General features: G+C 40.5%; 1 protein-coding gene across 1 annotated transcript in view; it reads left to right on the forward strand.

The window, feature by feature from the left end:
• Positions 1-681: 681 nt before the first annotated feature.
• The window catches only part of CEP85L (centrosomal protein 85kDa-like), a 29,449-nt gene continuing 12,342 nt past the window's right edge, over positions 682-17,788 (forward strand). The window contains exons 1-3 of the mRNA XM_008943899.1: positions 682-809; positions 12,354-12,471; positions 14,515-14,691. Of these exons, the coding sequence (XP_008942147.1) occupies positions 682-809; positions 12,354-12,471; positions 14,515-14,691 (423 nt within the window). The remainder of the gene's footprint in view (positions 810-12,353; positions 12,472-14,514; positions 14,692-17,788) is intronic.

Genomic DNA, 17,788 nt, shown 5'->3' on the forward strand with positions numbered 1-17,788 from the left:
TTAAAAAATTCAGTTGTTTGCTTTTCTTCCAAACCATCATGTTGTTGGTTCATATTCAGTTCAGCTGTCCTCCACAGTTTGTTGTGAGACACGTAGCTGGGCCTTTATGAAGATGAATGGAAAGCTTGAAAGCTCTAACTTGTGGAGCTTAGGTTCTTGGAAACAGATTTTAACCGGAATTCTATCTCTGTATTCTATACTTTAAATGGATACACATCTAGGGATGCACACACCAAGAATTTATCTTTCTCTGTATGCTGAAGTTACACGTGGGAATCAAACAAGTAAATGGTAACTGTTGCCTGCAGTTACCAGCAGATCTAACTATCAAGCCATCTCTTTTGTAGTGTTTACAAGAATTGTAGCAGGGTACGAACATTTTGTGGTGTTTGTCTTAATTATGTACTTAAAATTTAGATGAGTTTTTAATCTCAAACTGCTTTCAGAACTATGAATTTTTTAGTAGAGAAATGATAAAATAAGTTTTAAGTCACTGGTACTGGAATGAAGTTTGTTTCAAGAAACTTGTTTATAAATATGATTGCTTTACATAAAATAAATCTGAATTCAAATGAAAAAAACAACTGCTAGGTTTCTGAAATGATAAAACACTTTGTAAATGCCCTAATATCTGCATTACTATTTACCTCTTGTTTTGGAGGCTAATTCTACAACTATTTTATGCAGGTTCCAGCTGGAACGTCTCGTCAGAGTTACCCAGCTACCACCTATCAGGACTTCAGCAACTGGGAGTCTCTAATGAAAATTAAAGAGGGGCTGCTAAGACAGAAAGAAATAGTGATTGATCGGTGAGTAACCTGCTGCATTGATTACATTAGATGATGTAAAAGCTATGATGTAGAAACTGACTTTCAGGAGAAGTGCTTGCTCAGCAATGTTGTTCAGTTCCAATCCAGCAAATATTTATGCACAACCATGTAGGAGCTAATCGTTGCTAGGAGAGAAGACTGGCTTGCTGGCCAGAAGTCTTTCACAGAGTTGGAAATTTACTTAGGAGTTTAATGCCTCTGTAATGGAACAGCCAGTTCTACTGTCATCTTCTCCATCTTTGCTTCTTACGAGTCTAGGGGTTTGTGTCAGACACCCTCCTGCTCACACAGGTCTTGGAAGTGACTTGCAAGATGAAAATTGGTAAACTTCATTGTCCTGATTTTCTTCTCCATAACAAGTACAGAAACTGTGTGATCAAGCTTTGAGAAACTGGCCTCTGCAGTAACATTCAGTGATAAAACCTTATTTGAATGCTCATACAAATTAATTGGATTATAAAATATTTAATCCAGGATCTATATGTCTATATGTAAATACATCACTTGTTATTTTAATTACTATCAATCTGACATGGGCCTTGGCATCTACTCACTGCTGTTAATTTTCTGTATATGTGAAGTAATTTCTGGAGTTCTTGATGTTTAGATAAAATGAAGTCTTAATGAGGAAAATGTGCTTTTAATAAAGGGCTTGAGGTTAATGAAGCTTACATTAAATTAGCAGGTGTCATCAGGAGCTGTGGAGTTTGGATGTAGGACATTTAAGAAGGGCATTTTTATTTTTGACATAACTATCATTTGGCTTGGTCTGTGGTTTTAATAATAAACTCTTGGCTTGTGGCTGAAAGAGGAGTGGTTTTTCTCATCTTGAAATAGTTGTGCCCTCTTATTGGTAGTTTGCTCCACGGCATGAGAACTGTGTAGAGCAGGTGTGTGTTTATCACAGGCATGTTAGGCATCCATTATGAATGCTTTTATAGTTCATCTAGCAGTTCCTCTCTTAGAATGGGTGGAGATAGTCAACTTGCGCATAATATTTACTTTAGGACCAGGAGAATAACGCTTATGCAAGATCTGTTCCTTCCTCTATTGCACCAGGGCAAGGAATTGCAGTAGTTTAAGGTGTTTCTGTCCCCTGGTAATCTGGCCATACCTCTGCTGGCATGTTATAGTGATGAGGGCTGGTGTCAGCCTCCCCAGTTTGGTGTGGCACATCGGTGTGACTCTACTTGCCTCTGCAGCAGAGGGTGATGCACAAAGTTATGAATTGCAGGGGCTGAGGTGTGGGCACACTGCCCCATCTGCACCTCTCCTGCAGAGGTGTTGATCTCCCAAGGGGATAAACAATTAACATGGAAACATCCTTAACTGTTGCTTAGATCTCCTCTGTCAGAGCCTTGTGATCTGCTGCTTAAAGGTTGTCTAAATTACAGTGGGTTTTTTTGTGCTTACTGTGTCAGTAGTAATGCTGTATGAACTGCAGCCCGCCTCTCAGGGCCCAAGCTATCAGCAGGGTTTCTAAGTACATGGCCCATGATGAGTAGGGCTGGTCTTTGGTGTCTCTGCTGGACATATCATCCTCTGCACTCCACTTGAAGGCTTGTATACAATGGCAACTAAAAAACCACAGTGCATATTATTCTTCTCACACTGGAAGTGTGTTTACAGTCCAGAGCAAAGTTTTTGAAGTTGCAGTTTGTAACCTTGTTGCCTGCTAATGTTACTTGGTGCTGTCCACATTGAGGAAGAAAAGCTGTTTCCTGAAATGCTAATTTATTTATATTGTATTATTTGAACTGAAAGAGGATAGTTTAGATTGAATATTAGGAAGAAGTTCTTCACTATGAGGGTGATGAGGCACTGGGATAGGTTGCCCAGAGAAGTTGTGGATGCCAAGCCCCCAGAAGTGTTAAAGACCAGGTTGGATGAGGCTTTGAGCAACCTGGTTTAGTGGAAGGTGTCTCTGCCCGTGACAGGGGGGTTGGAACTGAATGATCTTTAGAGTCCCTTCCAGCCCAAACCATTCTATGCTTCTATATCCAATGGCAGTGTGCTGGCTCCTTTTTAGTACAAGTTACCCATTTATTTGACTTAACAATAGTCAGTATAGTTCTTCCTGTATTTCTGACCAGAAGGTGGTTGAGATGGTTCCTTTTCATTCAGCTGAAAAGGCAAAATGCACTCTGGGAGCTATTGAATTGAAACAAAGACCACTTAGCAATATTACAGTCATTTCCTTTAAGTAGACACTTGGTGTTACATTTAAGTATGTTATAAATCATAATAATGCAGTATAATACATTACAGAAGAAAATGCTCTTTTTTTGAATAGTGAGCCTCCATTTGGGCAAAATATTTGCCTTAAGTTACTATTTTAAAATGAAATACATTTATTTGAAATAGCTGGTTTGCATTATTTAAAACTAGTACAAAGTAGTGTTGCATATTTAAAAAGATTTTACAACAGATTTTTTTTTGTTTGTTTGTTTTAAGAAGTGATAGTGTTTTCTATGACAAATAAAAATATTATTTATTTCCCTCATGGAGAAAATGGTACATAGCTTCTGTCCACAACCCTAGAAGCAGAAATCCATTATAAAGCACTAGTGTTATATTTGTGGTTAGATGGAATATTAATAAGATTTAATGATAAATAATATCTTTCTTCAAGACACTAAGAAAAAAATTTTGTATTATCTGTGTTTACACATGGATGGAGGCACAAGGCCTTGTACTGAGAATTGAGATGTTTGGGAGTAAACCTAAGCCTTCCAGCCCCTGGTCTTCCCAAGCTTACTTTAAACTTCTTTGCAGAAGTTGAATTTATTTGGCAATAGTCACCTAAAATAAAAAGGTAAAGTTTGCTAAAGTGGGAATAATTAGGAATGAAGATGGTGGTAGATAAAATACAGAATTTATGCTTTCAAAAGTGGAGGAGTAATTTTGTTGACTGAGGTTTGGTGGTAGGTTTTTGCTGAAAGGCCCTTCATGCCTGTGGTTCTCATGCAGTTTTAAAATATATAATCTCCTTAAGCCATGTTTCTTGCTGAATTTACAAACTGGCAACTGGAGGATGCCAGCAAGACTTGTTTAATTCTGGGAGGGATGAATGGGTTAACTCTGCAGTCTGGAAGGTGGAGGAGCAGGGCAGCAGCCATGGTGCTCCAGACCCAGCTGTTCACTGCCGACAGATGCAGGGAACAGCTGGATAAAAAGCACACCTGGAACACCCTTCTCTTGCCCTTGTCACCAGCCTTCCTTTCAGCCACAGGGTTATTACACAGTTTTTTTTAAGGTTGAACCCTCTTGTTTTGGGAACTGCACTGGGGCCCTACTAATCCAGGAGGTGGAGGAGATTAATGAAATTTCACCACACACCTTGTTATGCAAAGCAGAGTTTGAATCTGTTGGTTAGCAGGAAATGGGGGCTCTGTATGGGGTGGGGTCCTTGAGCTGTTCTGCCTTCATCTTGTTAAAAAAGGGAGGAGGGGCAGGAGAAGGAAAGGGAAACCTCCTGCCCGCTTCCCTACTTTCTACACAACCATAAAAAGGCAACAAAAATCCATCCCTTCCGGATTAGATTATTAAACTTCATTGTTTTGCATCGGAAATGTAGGAGTTTGGAATAGCTGCAAGCAAGTTTCAAATAGTCGTTAAAACCAAATCAAGGAATAATGCTTAAAATGTAAAACGTCATACTTGGATACTTTGGTATGTAACTGGGAATTCTAAGCCGTGAATAGATTTATTTTTTTAAAAAATCTTATTTTTAAACCCCAACAGCCACTTACATCTGTGAATAGAACAAGTGGCTTGATTTTTATTCTATACACTGTGTTGAACCGCAGATTTGTTAATAGATTATTTAAAATTGCTTTGATTTGTTTGGTCTGTTTGGCATAACAAATACATATTTTTAAGTACAAATGTACACAGTAGCATAAATGGGTGGGTTTAAAAGTGGTTCTGGTTTGCCTTTTGAAACTACTCTAGAAATTACTGCCAATATAATGAATTGGAGCCTGACAATGGCTTTTAAGTCTGCTCTTAAAAAATGAGATGGAGACTGCTTTTAGGAAGTGAAAATGTTTTGTGAGGAAGGGAGCCTGGAGGTTGTGTGTAGGGGATCACAACAGCACTTCTTAAAGGTGTGTGTCTTCTTTTTTGCAGATAAGAGCTGTTGGTACAGGCTGTGAATAAGGACTTGAGGATTCTGTCTGTAAGAGGAAATCTGCTGTAACACTTATTACTAGAATGTCTGTCACCTACTGTACAAAATAATCCAATTATATCATTGCTGTATTTCTCTGGCAGTTCAGCGTGTAACACTACATTATATTTAGCACCAGAGGGAGCCAACAATGTCTGTATTGGTTTAGAAAATTACAGCATCGAATTTTAATCCTTTGTGTTGCTGCTCTTCTGTTCAGTATGTTCACAACACTAAAATTATAGCGTTTGGTACAACTGCAAATGTCTCTTGAGACTGTCCAGCCACTTTGGATGTCTCTAGTGTGGTCCTGGCACTGTGTACTGGCAAGGGCTGCATATGTAGGGGGTACATGAATAAATGCCAAATATCTGAACCTATGACATAAGCTGCTGAGAATAACAGTGTGCTTGCAGCATTCCCTTCCAGGCAGCTTAAGGGCATTTGAACAGCTTTTTAAGGAAAGGTGGATTCAAAAGGGTACTTTTAGTGAATAGCTGTCATTCCTTAGGGCATAATAACGCTTAAATTCTTGAAACAGTTGCTAAATCATTAGCTTTCCATCCCTAGCTGAATTAGTTTTAGATGTTTTCACTGGGACAAGAGATTTGAATTTTCTTTGCCTTGTGTCATGTTGCCCAGACTTCAGTAGTTGACATCAGGCTGTATGTACTCTGGTAGTGCTCGTGTTACTGATAGAGTAAAGCTGTAATTCTCTTAGTTTGGGGTGGCCTGTTAAGATCTGCAGCATCAGCATATACACTTGGGTGACAATCTGATGGCATTTTTGAGGAGGCTTTGAAGCTTTATGCCACTCAGGGTCTAAGTGCACACATGTGTAACTTGGAGTCCTGTGCAGGGGGTGGGGCTGGGTGGAATCTCCTCAGAATGTCTTGCTATGTAAAATACTCTTTGCTTGCAATACTAGCTTGATAAAGGTGCGGTTACCTTCTTCTGATGCCACCAGTCACCCAGGTAACTTGTGGTTGAGGCTTTTGTATCTTGGACTGGTAAACTTGCAGGAAGATTTTGTTACAGAGTAATTATTTTAAGAGTTTTCAAAGTTCACCTTTTAAGAGGGAAATACTAGCAATACTGATGAAATTACATTTGTTAATATTAGTTTTCACATAATACCCTAAATCTTGGTAATAGTGAGAGGATGTAGGGCTAGAAAGGACCTGGCATGTTCTATCTGCAAGGCCCTATGGAGGGCAAGCTATAGTGGTGTCACTCCTAGAAGATGTCTATGCTGTTGTAGTAGCAGATGTCCTACAACCTTTTTGGGCTGGATAGTTTGATTAATAAGCTGAGACATTAGAAAAGTTTTCCTAATGTGACTTAGACTTTCCTTCTGGGTCATGTTTTCTAGACCTCTGGTAGCTTCTGTTATTCCTAGATATCTCTGCAGCTGATTAATGCATCTGCTCTGATGGGTCCGAACTGGCCAGTTGAGACCTCCCTCTGGCTGAGCTCTCATCTTGTTCACAGGCCATGTCTTTTCACAGGTTTGTGTGGTGTTTGCTTTTTGCAGTACAATGTTGTGTAGTATTGATTAGATACAATCCCAGATCCCTTCTGTGGAGCTGGTGCCAAGTCGTTTTCTATTCTGTAGATGTAAATATTTTTAGGAAGTTACAATATTCAGCAGAGCTGAGAACAACAGGGGAAGTGCAAAGCTTGCTCTGTATTTATCCTGTTAGGAGACTGTAGAAGTTAAAAACCTGCCACCACGGGAAGAATGGGGCAGTCCTCTGAGCAGACAGTCCTGTCTGCCCCACTCATGCCTCACATCCACTTGGCTAAATAGTCCAGAGCACTTGAGAGAGTACAGTGCTCTTGAGGTACTATCCTCTTGCCTGCCTTCCTTCAGCAGTAGCTTCCCTTCCGTGGGTCAGGCTAGCATTTCAAACTTCTATGCAATTCAGAACAGTAACTTAAAAAATAACAGTCTGTCCAGAATAGAGGTGACCACTTGACTCCCAGAGGTAGTGTTCCCGTTCTAAGCATTAAGTGTACAAGAAGGGTGGTTCACTGAATCTGTCTCAAACTTCTAACTTTTTGATGCTGAGGGGATGGGGTACAAAAGTAAATTGCAGAGTACTTTCAACCAATTACATATAAAAAAAAAAAAAAAAACAAACAAACAAAAAAAAAAAAACACCACACCAAACAACAAACCAAACCACACCCTTGAAGTTTCTCTTCAAACATAGAGGCATTCAGCATCGAGGACTTTTGCTTTATTCTACATCAAAGGATATTGACAGAGACCTGTCAGAACCATACTGGTGTATGTCGCTTCATCAGTTTCAGTCTCTTGAGTTTGGGCTTTTAGCTTCCTGATGACTGACGTGCTTCGTTTGATTTAAATTGTTGGGCTCAACACAGAGGTTACTGCTGTGTGGGAATGAAAGTACACGTGACAGGCGAGATGTCGATAAGGAGAACTACACTCCTTAAACACCATAAAAATAATTACACAGAATTAAGATCTTGGGTAGCCTGGTCTCTAGTGCTGATAGTTCGTGTAGTTGGGAATACAGGGAAAGGTAAGAATGGTACGATCTGCCATGACAGGTTTTGAACAATTCCTTCCTTACAAATTATCTTTGATCTGCAACAGGGAAACGCAAGTCTTGAAATTTTATTTACAAAAATAAAGAACACTCCAGGAAATAGAAAGTGGAGCAAAAGATGTGTGTTTTACAAGACTTGAAAGTAATCCAGAGTTGTTATTTTGCAAAAATAGTAGAGTTTTCTGTAAATAAACTGCCTAGTATGTAAATAACTAACATGTGAGAATTGGGATAAAAGAACTGATTATAGGGGATCACAAAGCCCGAGCTACCACTTGACTCATATGTGTTGGATAACCTGTCACTTCAGCTGAGTTCCCTCAGAAAGTAGGTACCTGGGAGCAGTACAGAGAGGATTTGATCTCAGGATATTTATAAATTATGTCTGGAGGTTCAAAAAATGGGATGAAAAGGCATAGTCCAGGGTATCAGCGAAATTTGTAGAAGAAAAGTAATAATTATAATAATAACAAAAATCCAACAAGCCATTTGCTTCTGAGAAAAAAAAAGCTTTTAAATCATCATATCTGAATTAAAATACAAGACAGTGTCTTCAGTGCAGAACTCTTCTGTGGGTAACTGCAATGGTCTTCTATTTAGCAGACTATCTTCTAGTTCAACAGGACCTTCAATTCTCTTATTATCTGTCTGCTTCTGCACCACCACCCTCCTCCCTCCCATGCCTGGAGACAATATTACACCTTGAGGGACAGCTGGAAAGATTCATGCCAGAAGTGTTTGTGAAAACAGTGTCATGTTTGTATTAATTGATTGGATGGGAGAATTAGTTTGTACATTTTTTAATGACATTTTCCTTTGGAACATCAATTTAAATAAGGAACATTTGTAACATCTCCAAAAAAGATGTTTTCCATTCCTGCCTTTTGTGACGACTTTTTTTTTTTTTATTGTGAAAACCAAACTTCATTTGGTTGACTTTAGGGCAGGGCATTGGGCATTGCCTCCTTTTCTGTTCTCCTTCAGCCTTCGTGTAAGGGGAAGGATTGTGTCAAGACAGACACTTGAAGCAAAGCAAAGTATTTCCCCTTTGGAAAAAGGAGTTGAATGAAACCATGTGACAATTCTTGTGGTATTTGCGTAATATACCAGTAACTCCTCTTTCCCATCAGCACAGAATTGTAACACTTGTAGGAGAAAAAAACAAACAACACAGGGGATTTGTGAAGGAGAGCAGTTGCCATGGAACCTAGGTGCAGTATTTTCACTGAACTTGGTTGTGTGAGCTGCGGGCTGTTTTCTGTAAATGGGAGTCACAAGGGTGGGCTCCTGCCAAATTTGCCCCTGCCTTGAGTTCAGGCCACAGCCTGCACCCACTCATACACGGGTGGCTTCTGGGATCACAGGAGGTTGAGGAGCTCAGTGTCTGTGAAGACATTGTGATTGGAAAGATGGAGTGATTGGAAATGCCTATGTTGAAAGTTATAGGAAAAGGGTCAAGTCAGAGTGATAGGTGCAGCTGCATAACTCCAGTGTCTACGGCAAAAGAAAAAAAGATAATTTAATACACCCCTCCACCCCCAATAAAACCATCTTGAACCCCTGGGGAGACTTGGTGGTGCTAGCAGCTGATCAGAGAAAGGGAAGAGTGGAAGAGTCTGCTAGCACTGGTCACAACAGAGAATTTTAATCTGCTCTAGTCTGGCCCTCTGCAAACATGGAGGATACCTACAAGGTTATAAACATGGGATGTACAAACACACAAGATGAGAGTAGCTTCACTGTCTAGAAGGCAAAGTCCCTCAGTTTCAAGAATATTTATATCTGGTTTTGGCCAGCCTAGAGTGGCAGTTGCCATGCATCTGAGAAGAAATTTGAAAGCACCTAAATATCAAAGGTTGGTTGTTTTTTGGTTGGTTGGGGTCGTTTTTAGCTGCTGAGATGACTGATTGGTGGTCAGAAGGCTTCTCGGGACAGCGTTCCCACCGTAGTGCACAAGCTGTGTTTGTGAGAGGATTGAAACTTTCTGCACTCCTTTAAATAAAGCTCACGACCTGTGGCTATGCCATGGATTAATAGTAACAGCTGTGGGCTAACACAGGATTAAAACTGTCTTAGTACATGAGAACATCAGCAGTAAAACGCATCTGGTATGAAGTCTCCAAAGGCTTACTGGATTGTATGTAAATAGTAAATATGTTTCTATGGTGTTTATCTTCTATTCCACTTGTGACTGCTGGGCTGAATTTTTGTTTCTGGGTGCCATGAGGTTAATGGTATTTTCAGGGAGGTGGTTATGCAAAGAAGTCGTGCAGGATCTACACAGCCATAGAACACTTCTGGGGTGTGTTTTGTTGGCAGGGTTTTGTAACAGTGCAGTTTTGGGCTTTGCAGGGTGACAAGAAGCGAGCTGGTTATGCTTTGTGCTAGCGCAGCTCTGTTTCATCACGGATTAATTTGTCTCACCTTTTTTCCTGCAGGGATTTGATAGGGTAGGGAAGGATTATAAAAGGATATATGGTAATTTAGTTTAACCTACGCTGGAAGTTCAAAAATATTTTAAAATATTTACTCCAGGCTGTAGTGTTTAGTTCAGGCTATTGAAATCCTGCCTGTGAAGGAGGACACTGCTAAGGTGCTCTGAGCCACAAACAGAAAATCATGTAGTGCCTTTAAGGGATAACTGGCAAATGGATAAATAATTTTTCAAACACATAGGGCACAAATATTTCAATAGATCTGTCTAGTAAATACTAAGGTGATAAAAAGTAAATTTTACTTCTGTTCATAGATTAAGACAACTCATACTAAATTATTTTGGTATCTGTGACCACGCATGTGCAGAACTGATGGAGGCTTTATATTTTCTCATTTGATTTTATAAGCTCTAAACATGTTATTTTACCTAGTCTTCAAATCTGCTTCTTCCAAAATAAGTTTGAAGCTTTTTGTTTGTAGTGCCATCGTACAGAACTACAGAGTCCTTCAGTGTTACATACTCCTTTTATGTTTGTGCAAGCTTGTTCCATCAAGACACTGGGAGGGAAGAGGGAAGCCTCCAAATCACTGGTGGTTATACAGAATGTTTTAAGACTTGCTATAGGGTCAGGTAAATAAATTCAGTTGCTCTTTTTTATGAATTGCATGTAGTTAGTTGTTCTAAGGTACTATCAAATTTTTAACTTGTTTATACTGGTTTTTCATTCATTGTTGTTCTTTGTAGCTGTAAAAATAGTGAAACATAAGGAAGGTGTTCTGTAGGCATGCATCATGTCTTCTGTGATTTGTGTAGCTTAAAAGTATAACTTCTAGTATGTTAATGATTTTTGAAATATTGAATCCCTCTTGTTAACCAAATAATTGGGATACAGTTGGCTGATGGCTAGCTAGGAGAACACGTGTGGCTAAAATATCACCTTTAATTCCGTTTTCACATCTTAATTTTCCTCTGAAAATTTGCAGTAGGCATCTTTTCAACTAATATATCTTTCATTAGTTTATGGATTATATAATACATACTTCATATATTAATGATAGCATTAGCAAGGTTCTCTCCCTAAACAATCCTCCCCAAATTTAGGAAAAAGCAAACCAACTTTGTGGGTTTTTTGATTGTTTTGTTTTGTTTTCTCTGTAGTTGTAGAGGATTTGCTTTTTCCTCTTCCAAGTGTGCGCAGGCAGGTCTTCTCCTTTGAAGTTCAACCTGTATTTGCCATTTATCTCCTCTGAAGATCAGGTTTAGTCATCTTGGTTCAGCATCATCATTTCCAGCAAGCCAATCGTACTGCATGCCTTAGAGGTGAAGGCTGGAGAAACAATTTCATGCTTGCATGCAAATATGTCCTAGTATAAAAAAAGAAGGAAAATGGAAATTAAAGGAGCGCACAAAATTGTTTTTAAGTTTAATGAGAAGGTTGCTGTGTATGTTTATGATGAGCGCTGACAGCTCCATTCTGGGGTCAGTTATTTGCCCCTCACCCACAGAGTACAGCACGAGACCTCACAGGGTTGTGGTGTGGGCTGGGGCTGAGACCTGGCCTGTATTTGCCTTGCAGCTATGCTAGTTCGAATGCAGTCAAGATTTAAACAGTGATATAATTAAGAAGTGATATAATAGTGATACTGGCCAAGTGATTGGTGTGAGGCTAATTCTAGCCAAGTACACAGTGTGGTATTTTACCCTAGGGATAGGGTACATCTTATGTAAAGCAGTTGATTGAGAAAGCCTTAAGCAGAGCAAAAAGAGAAGATCTTGCAGGAAGGATGTGCTAAATGTCTTATATAATGACTTCTCCTCTTAAGTTCTCTCTGATCCCCTTGATGGGTAAATCTCTTTAACCTGTGTCAAAAGTCAGCTCTGGCAAAGAGAGAGGGGCTGAGCTGGAGAAGTCCAGGTAAAAGGAAGGTGCAGGTTCTGTTTGTTTACATTCTGCGTTCTGTATACTTTTTCCTGCTAATACATCTGGCCTAGGAGAAACTGACAACAGAAACCTCCCTCAACCCCCACAAAACTGATGGAGTTTTCCACTTGTATTTCTATGATATTTGCTTATTATTGCCAACTGAGCACAGGCTCTTTTGAGGTGTGCCTAAATGAAAGTTACATGGCAGCTGTAGTTTAATAGCTCATATCCTGATGACATTCTGGTTCTAGTGTTAACTTAGACTAGTTGCGGTCTGGCTGTGGTGAGAAAAAGCCCACAGCTAATGTAGATCCAGGATAGCTGAATAATATTGTTACAGTATTCTTCAGTCTTAAGATTGTGCTTTTTAAATCTCTGTTCAGTTCCTTTTCAAATAAAATGTGTATTACAGGCAAAAGCAGCAAATTAACAACTTATGTCAGAAGATAAGGGAGAATGAATTACGAGCTCAACATGCAAGACTGAGCTACCTTGTGAACTGTGAAGAACCTTACATGACTAATTTGCAGGTAAGATGGGTATTTTTCTTTCAGCAAAGCTTTCCATTGCCCAGGAACTGACACCTGAAATGATGTTCACAATTTAATGCAGGCAAAACTGCAGAGCTTTTTTGATTATTGGTGATGGTGTAATTGCATAGCCATAAATTGTATAGAGGAGAATATCCTCTAAGTGTTGTAGTTTACCTTGCATTTGCAGAAATTTGTTATATTAATGTTTTGTACATATTTGTTTTGAAATCTGATAAGTATGAGTAAGAATGAGAGATTAACAGTGTGCGTGTAGCACAGTTACACAGGAAGGCATTAGGAGATAATGGAGATTGATAAGAGAGTATCTGAAAACATCTGATGGAAGGTTTTCTGAAGAGGAGGCAGCACTACCCAAAGGAGCAATTAAATTGCATCAATAGACTAGGTGGAAGAGATGTGAGAAGGCAAGCAGACTGGTGGAATACCTTTGCACAAGGCCCCTGAAGAGGCTACGAATTAGTATTCCTAGGGAACACCTAAAGGTAGTGTGTGATGGTATTTTGGCCATACCTGTGCCAGTTCTTGTCTAACTAGCACAGATAATCAGAAAGTGTAAGAGTGAGGAAGTATGGGCCAACCACAAAATGCAGATCAGTTTCAGGACTGTGGCTAATGCTCTGTTCTAGCAGACAAGTTCCATCTCCAGACCTTGGCATTATCTAAAAAGCAATGCAGAAAGAATATTGAAGGCAGATACACAGAGAAATAACTTTTCTGTCCCCTTTTTATTACCTTATTTTTTTCTGTCACAAATACTACATTTCAAGATGACGTTATGTCCTTGGAATAACACAGCTGTGCATCAGGTGAGAATCTGACTGGTGTGAGACAGGAGAGGAATTTGGCTGGAGACTCCATACGAAAATTCTGTCTAGATTAAGATTTTGGGGGGGGAAAAAAAGAAGTTACTGCAGAAACCATAATTTCAGTTTATATATTTTAGTATATCATAATACCCTTCAAATAAAGCAGTGAATGTATTAATCTTCTGTAATTTAAAGAATTTTAAAAGTTTAAATGTATTAGGATTTCTGCTTGATTTGTGTGCCTTCTACAAGGTTAACTTAGAAATTCAGATCTCCTTTAATGGAGGTTTTCACCTCTCTTAATGCTTTGCCAAAGGAATGTTACTAGCTAAAATACTGTCTGTAGAATGTCTTTAAAGATATCACTTTGTTATTAAAATAATCTTGAAACTGAGAGCCTAATGGGATGCATCTCCTTTTTCATCCCACGTGCAGCTGGTTTCCATTTTGTGCTTGTCTGTCTGTGGGCAGCAGAGGTAGAAGGATAATACTGAAATGGAAAGGGAGGAGGGGTTTGGTATAAATTACAAGGTAGGAGGTTGGCCTGATCACAGCTGTAGTCTCAGGCTAGTCCCTGCACCATTCTACACCTCAGGTGTGATACCTCTAGGGTTCTGCTTTGGAAGGATCTTGAGACTGAAGCATCTCTTTAATATATTCGTAACCATTTTATAGTGTTTTTCTTCCTAGGGGATGGTGTGATAACGCAGTGGCAGTGAGGGTGACAGAGCACTGGAACAGGCTGCCCAGAAAGATTGTGGAGTCTCCTTCTCTGGAGACTTTCAGAACCTGCCTGGATGTGTTGCTGTGCAGCCTGTCCTCTGTGATCCTGCTGTGGCAGGGGGGGTTGGACTAGATATCTTTAGAGGTCCCTTCCAATGCCTAACATTCTATGATTCTGTGATTTGTTTTGAAAACACTTTTTGTTTTCATTTGGAAGAGAAGTCACACTGCTTCCATAAATTTGAGGGAGAAAGTGGCCTCACAATGTTCATTTGCATGCGTTGTGAATGTAAAGATGTTAGCTTCTTTATATTTTTTAGTCCAGATTCCTGAAATATATGAAGTTACCACATAATCTGATGTTTTGAAAATGGAAGCCCCACCCTTGCTGACAGTGGAAAAAATGCAGGACTGTTTTCTGCTGTGTTTCTCAAGTGTACCATGAGATGTGCATGTTCATTTATACAATTATTTTATTTCTTTTTGTAAGCAACCCCAATATGAAAGCACACCACTACAACCTCACGTTTCAGAGCGATCAGCATCTCACCGTGAGGAGCTTGAGCGAAAGATTGCAGCAGCTGAGAATAAGGAATTACAACTCAGTGAACTTGTAAAACAAATTTCAAACAAATCTAGTGAGGAGAAGAAGAAGATGGAGGAGAAAGTAAGTGTCTTTCGTGTTCCACATTTCCTTTTGACACTGTTGTAGCAGCATATGTTTTTTTTGCTAGAAAGCAACTTAGCGTGTGCGATGCTGAGCCATTTTCAGAATTATCTGTGAGAGAACAATTGATAATTATTGACTGTAGGAGTTGGCAATGGATAAATCTGAACTCATAGTGAACATGTCTGAAAAGGCAATACCATACGAAATGACAATCATGATGATGGTTTTAACTAAGTATCAGTTAAACTTGCTTTGAAGAAAAGCTGCTCAGCCCTAAGAATTCATGTAGCTTACAGTAAATAAAGTATTTAAAACTATAGAAAGGGTGTGAAAATTAACTCCCTACTTCTAGCATAGCTTGGAAATGCATCCCTTGTGCCTTTGAAGTGCACTTTCCAGCCTATATGTGCCTTCTCAGCAGGAGTGATTCTCTTGTAGCCTTTTTTTTTTTTAGTTTGAGACAAGGAAGTGGCTTAGATGGCTGCATTCTTGGAACTGTCTTGACAAGGGGTTTCTCTGGAGGCTGAAGCTTTACCCATGGACAGTTCTGAATGTCCCAGCAGCCTGCCTTACTGCACACTGGAATGTGCCATTAAGCAAGTGGTTCCTAGTTCATGTTTTAGGGGCATGTTGTCATTGTTACCTTCTCTTCTTTGAACGCTGGGCCTTTCTACTGGGATTAGATTTATATTATTGGAGGTTCAAAGAAGAGCAGTATGATGCAGTGAAGCAACAGATGGGAAGATAAGAAAGCATAATTCATCTCAAATTCTACCTTGCTATTTCCTGTGAACTCTGCCTTATATTTTTTGCTAAGGATAACGTTCAGGAAGGGTAGAAATAGGGTGCTGCTGCTTCCTCCTGTCGTGGCTTTTACTGCTTGTGTTCCTGGCTGTGTAGGACCCTGCTGCCGCAGGTGGTGGCAGTGGTGAGGAGCTGTGCAGCAGTGCTGGTGGCAGTGGGCTGATATGTAGGTGGGAGCCCGATTCATTCACTGCAGGGTCCTTGTGCAGCACCTAGCCCCGCCCGTTCCCTGCACTGAGCCAGGAGAGAAAGGGCAGGGAAGGAGGGCCTGTGCTTCCCCAGTGACATTGGTGCCCTCTGCTTGAGGGAGGGCTGCGGAGGCAGGAATGAGCTGTGCTGTGTTTCTGCAGGGAGGTGGCAGGCTGGGAACCCCAGGAGTGGGCTGGGGCTGGGCCTGGGGACAGCCTTCTCTGGAGTGCCTCTGCTGTGCTCACGGGGAGATCAGCCCAGAGTCTGAATGCTGTGTGGCCCAGGTCAGGGGCTGGTGTTAAGCAACAGAAACACTTTCTGTGTTGATAAGAGGGGTTGTTGCCAATAGCTGTGCTAGAGTTATTTCTGAGCTAATGCCTGCCCCTTTGGAGAGGGTTTTTTTCCAGCCCAAAGCAAATTTTGGCCAGGAGTGAGGAAAATGCAGTTGATGTTCAGGTGAGCTTTGCTTGAAAGTGCATGCTGAAGCAACACATAGAAGTTTAGGTTAAGGTTACTGGCACACACTTCTGCTTCTGTCTGCCCTACTTTTACAAATAATATTTTTTTCCTACACTGGAGTTTTTAACATACAACACCTAAAACCAGCATACAGATGATATGGTATTGACAATAAGGGACAATCTGTGAATTTTTGGTGTACGTGGGAGTCAAAAAACATAAGGAACACTCCCGATTCCTTGACTGTCTTTTGTCACTGGTGAGAAGTCTCCCCTATCATAAAACCAGGATGTAGTGGAACCGGAAATAGATTCCGGGAAGGACAACAAAGCAGGTATCAGTCAGAAAAATCACAGGAGGAATGATTAAATCTTCACACTGGAGAAGAAGCAACTGAAGGGAAGCATGATGGAGTCTGAAGCAGCCTGGAAGGGATGGAGGGGAGTCAGCTCCTCACCACAGCTCCTGTTGCAGGACAAGGGAACATCTAGCTAAGATCTGGGAGCCAAGTACATGACCAGAAAAGGGGTTGATTTCTCATGCTAGCTCTCTATAGCAAACCTATGGATTGTGGCTCTGAAGGCTGTTGTGGATGTTCAGGATACAGGTGAGCTCAAGGGAAAAATGAATTAGTTGGTGGAAGTGCTGCCTTGTTCTAAATGTTCAGAAATAAAAACTGCCTGGGGAGAGCCCCTAAGGTAAACACAGTTGTAGGCTGGAAAATGTGCTTTCTTTGTTCTTTCCCTGCTGTAGATAGCAGCTTATGGATACTGTTGAAGATGAGATACCTGTCTAGAAGACCTCTTGTTCTGAAGTGGTGTCCCTTTTAATGTCAGGGTGGATGTTCTTGATGCTTTCCTTTTGAGAAACTGCAGGGCCAGCAGAAATCAGAGATGCTCTTTGTTCATTGCTGGCATCATACCTGTCTTTTTCCCATGCAGACCTACTAGACAAGGGAGTGTTTATACCACCTTGTGAATAATTCCAGTGCCTGAAGAGGTTTTTTTCCATGTGTAGTCAGTGTAGGAGTGAGGTGACTGAGAGCTCTTTAACTGGTACTGAAATTTCAGAAGCTTGAATAAGCTTCCCTGTCATAGCTGTCATGGTCATAGTAGCTCCTCACAGCTTCCTAGCTGAGGGAGCCTGCTGAGGTAGATACTGCAGGGTTCTCCACCAGTGTCCACGACACAAATGCCCAGGTTCTTCCTTACGCCAGACGTGGATGTGACTCTTGGACTCTGCGGGTCTTTCAGCCCTCACTTGAGTTCTGATGCTTCAGTTCAGGTAGTGATACCCTGCGGGCTGCTCCTTCTCCCTCTGCTATGGGTGATTGTGAAGGACTTCTGTAAGGGACTGCCGACAGCTTGTAGTGGTGTTCTCCTCTACGATTTTTTGTGGCCTTCCTTTTAGTATTTAATTGCCAAGGGGCAAGAGCTTTCCTGTTCTTTTCCTGTCACAACAAAGTCATCAGCCGTGTGTATATGAAAGAGGAAATTTAAAAAAAAAAAAAATCCAAAGCTTGTTTTTCCCTCATCAGAGTCAACAAGGGCGGATGGAAAAAAAAAAAAATGCAATTTTTTTCGTCTCAGGTGACAGAAGATCGGAAGAGTCCTTGGGCTGATGTTGGGGATTCAGAGAGAGC

The sequence above is a fragment of the Merops nubicus genome, unplaced genomic scaffold (assembly GCF_000691845.1).
Source record: "Merops nubicus isolate BGI_N331 unplaced genomic scaffold, ASM69184v1 scaffold38680, whole genome shotgun sequence".
Classification (NCBI taxonomy): Eukaryota; Metazoa; Chordata; class Aves; order Coraciiformes; family Meropidae; genus Merops; species Merops nubicus.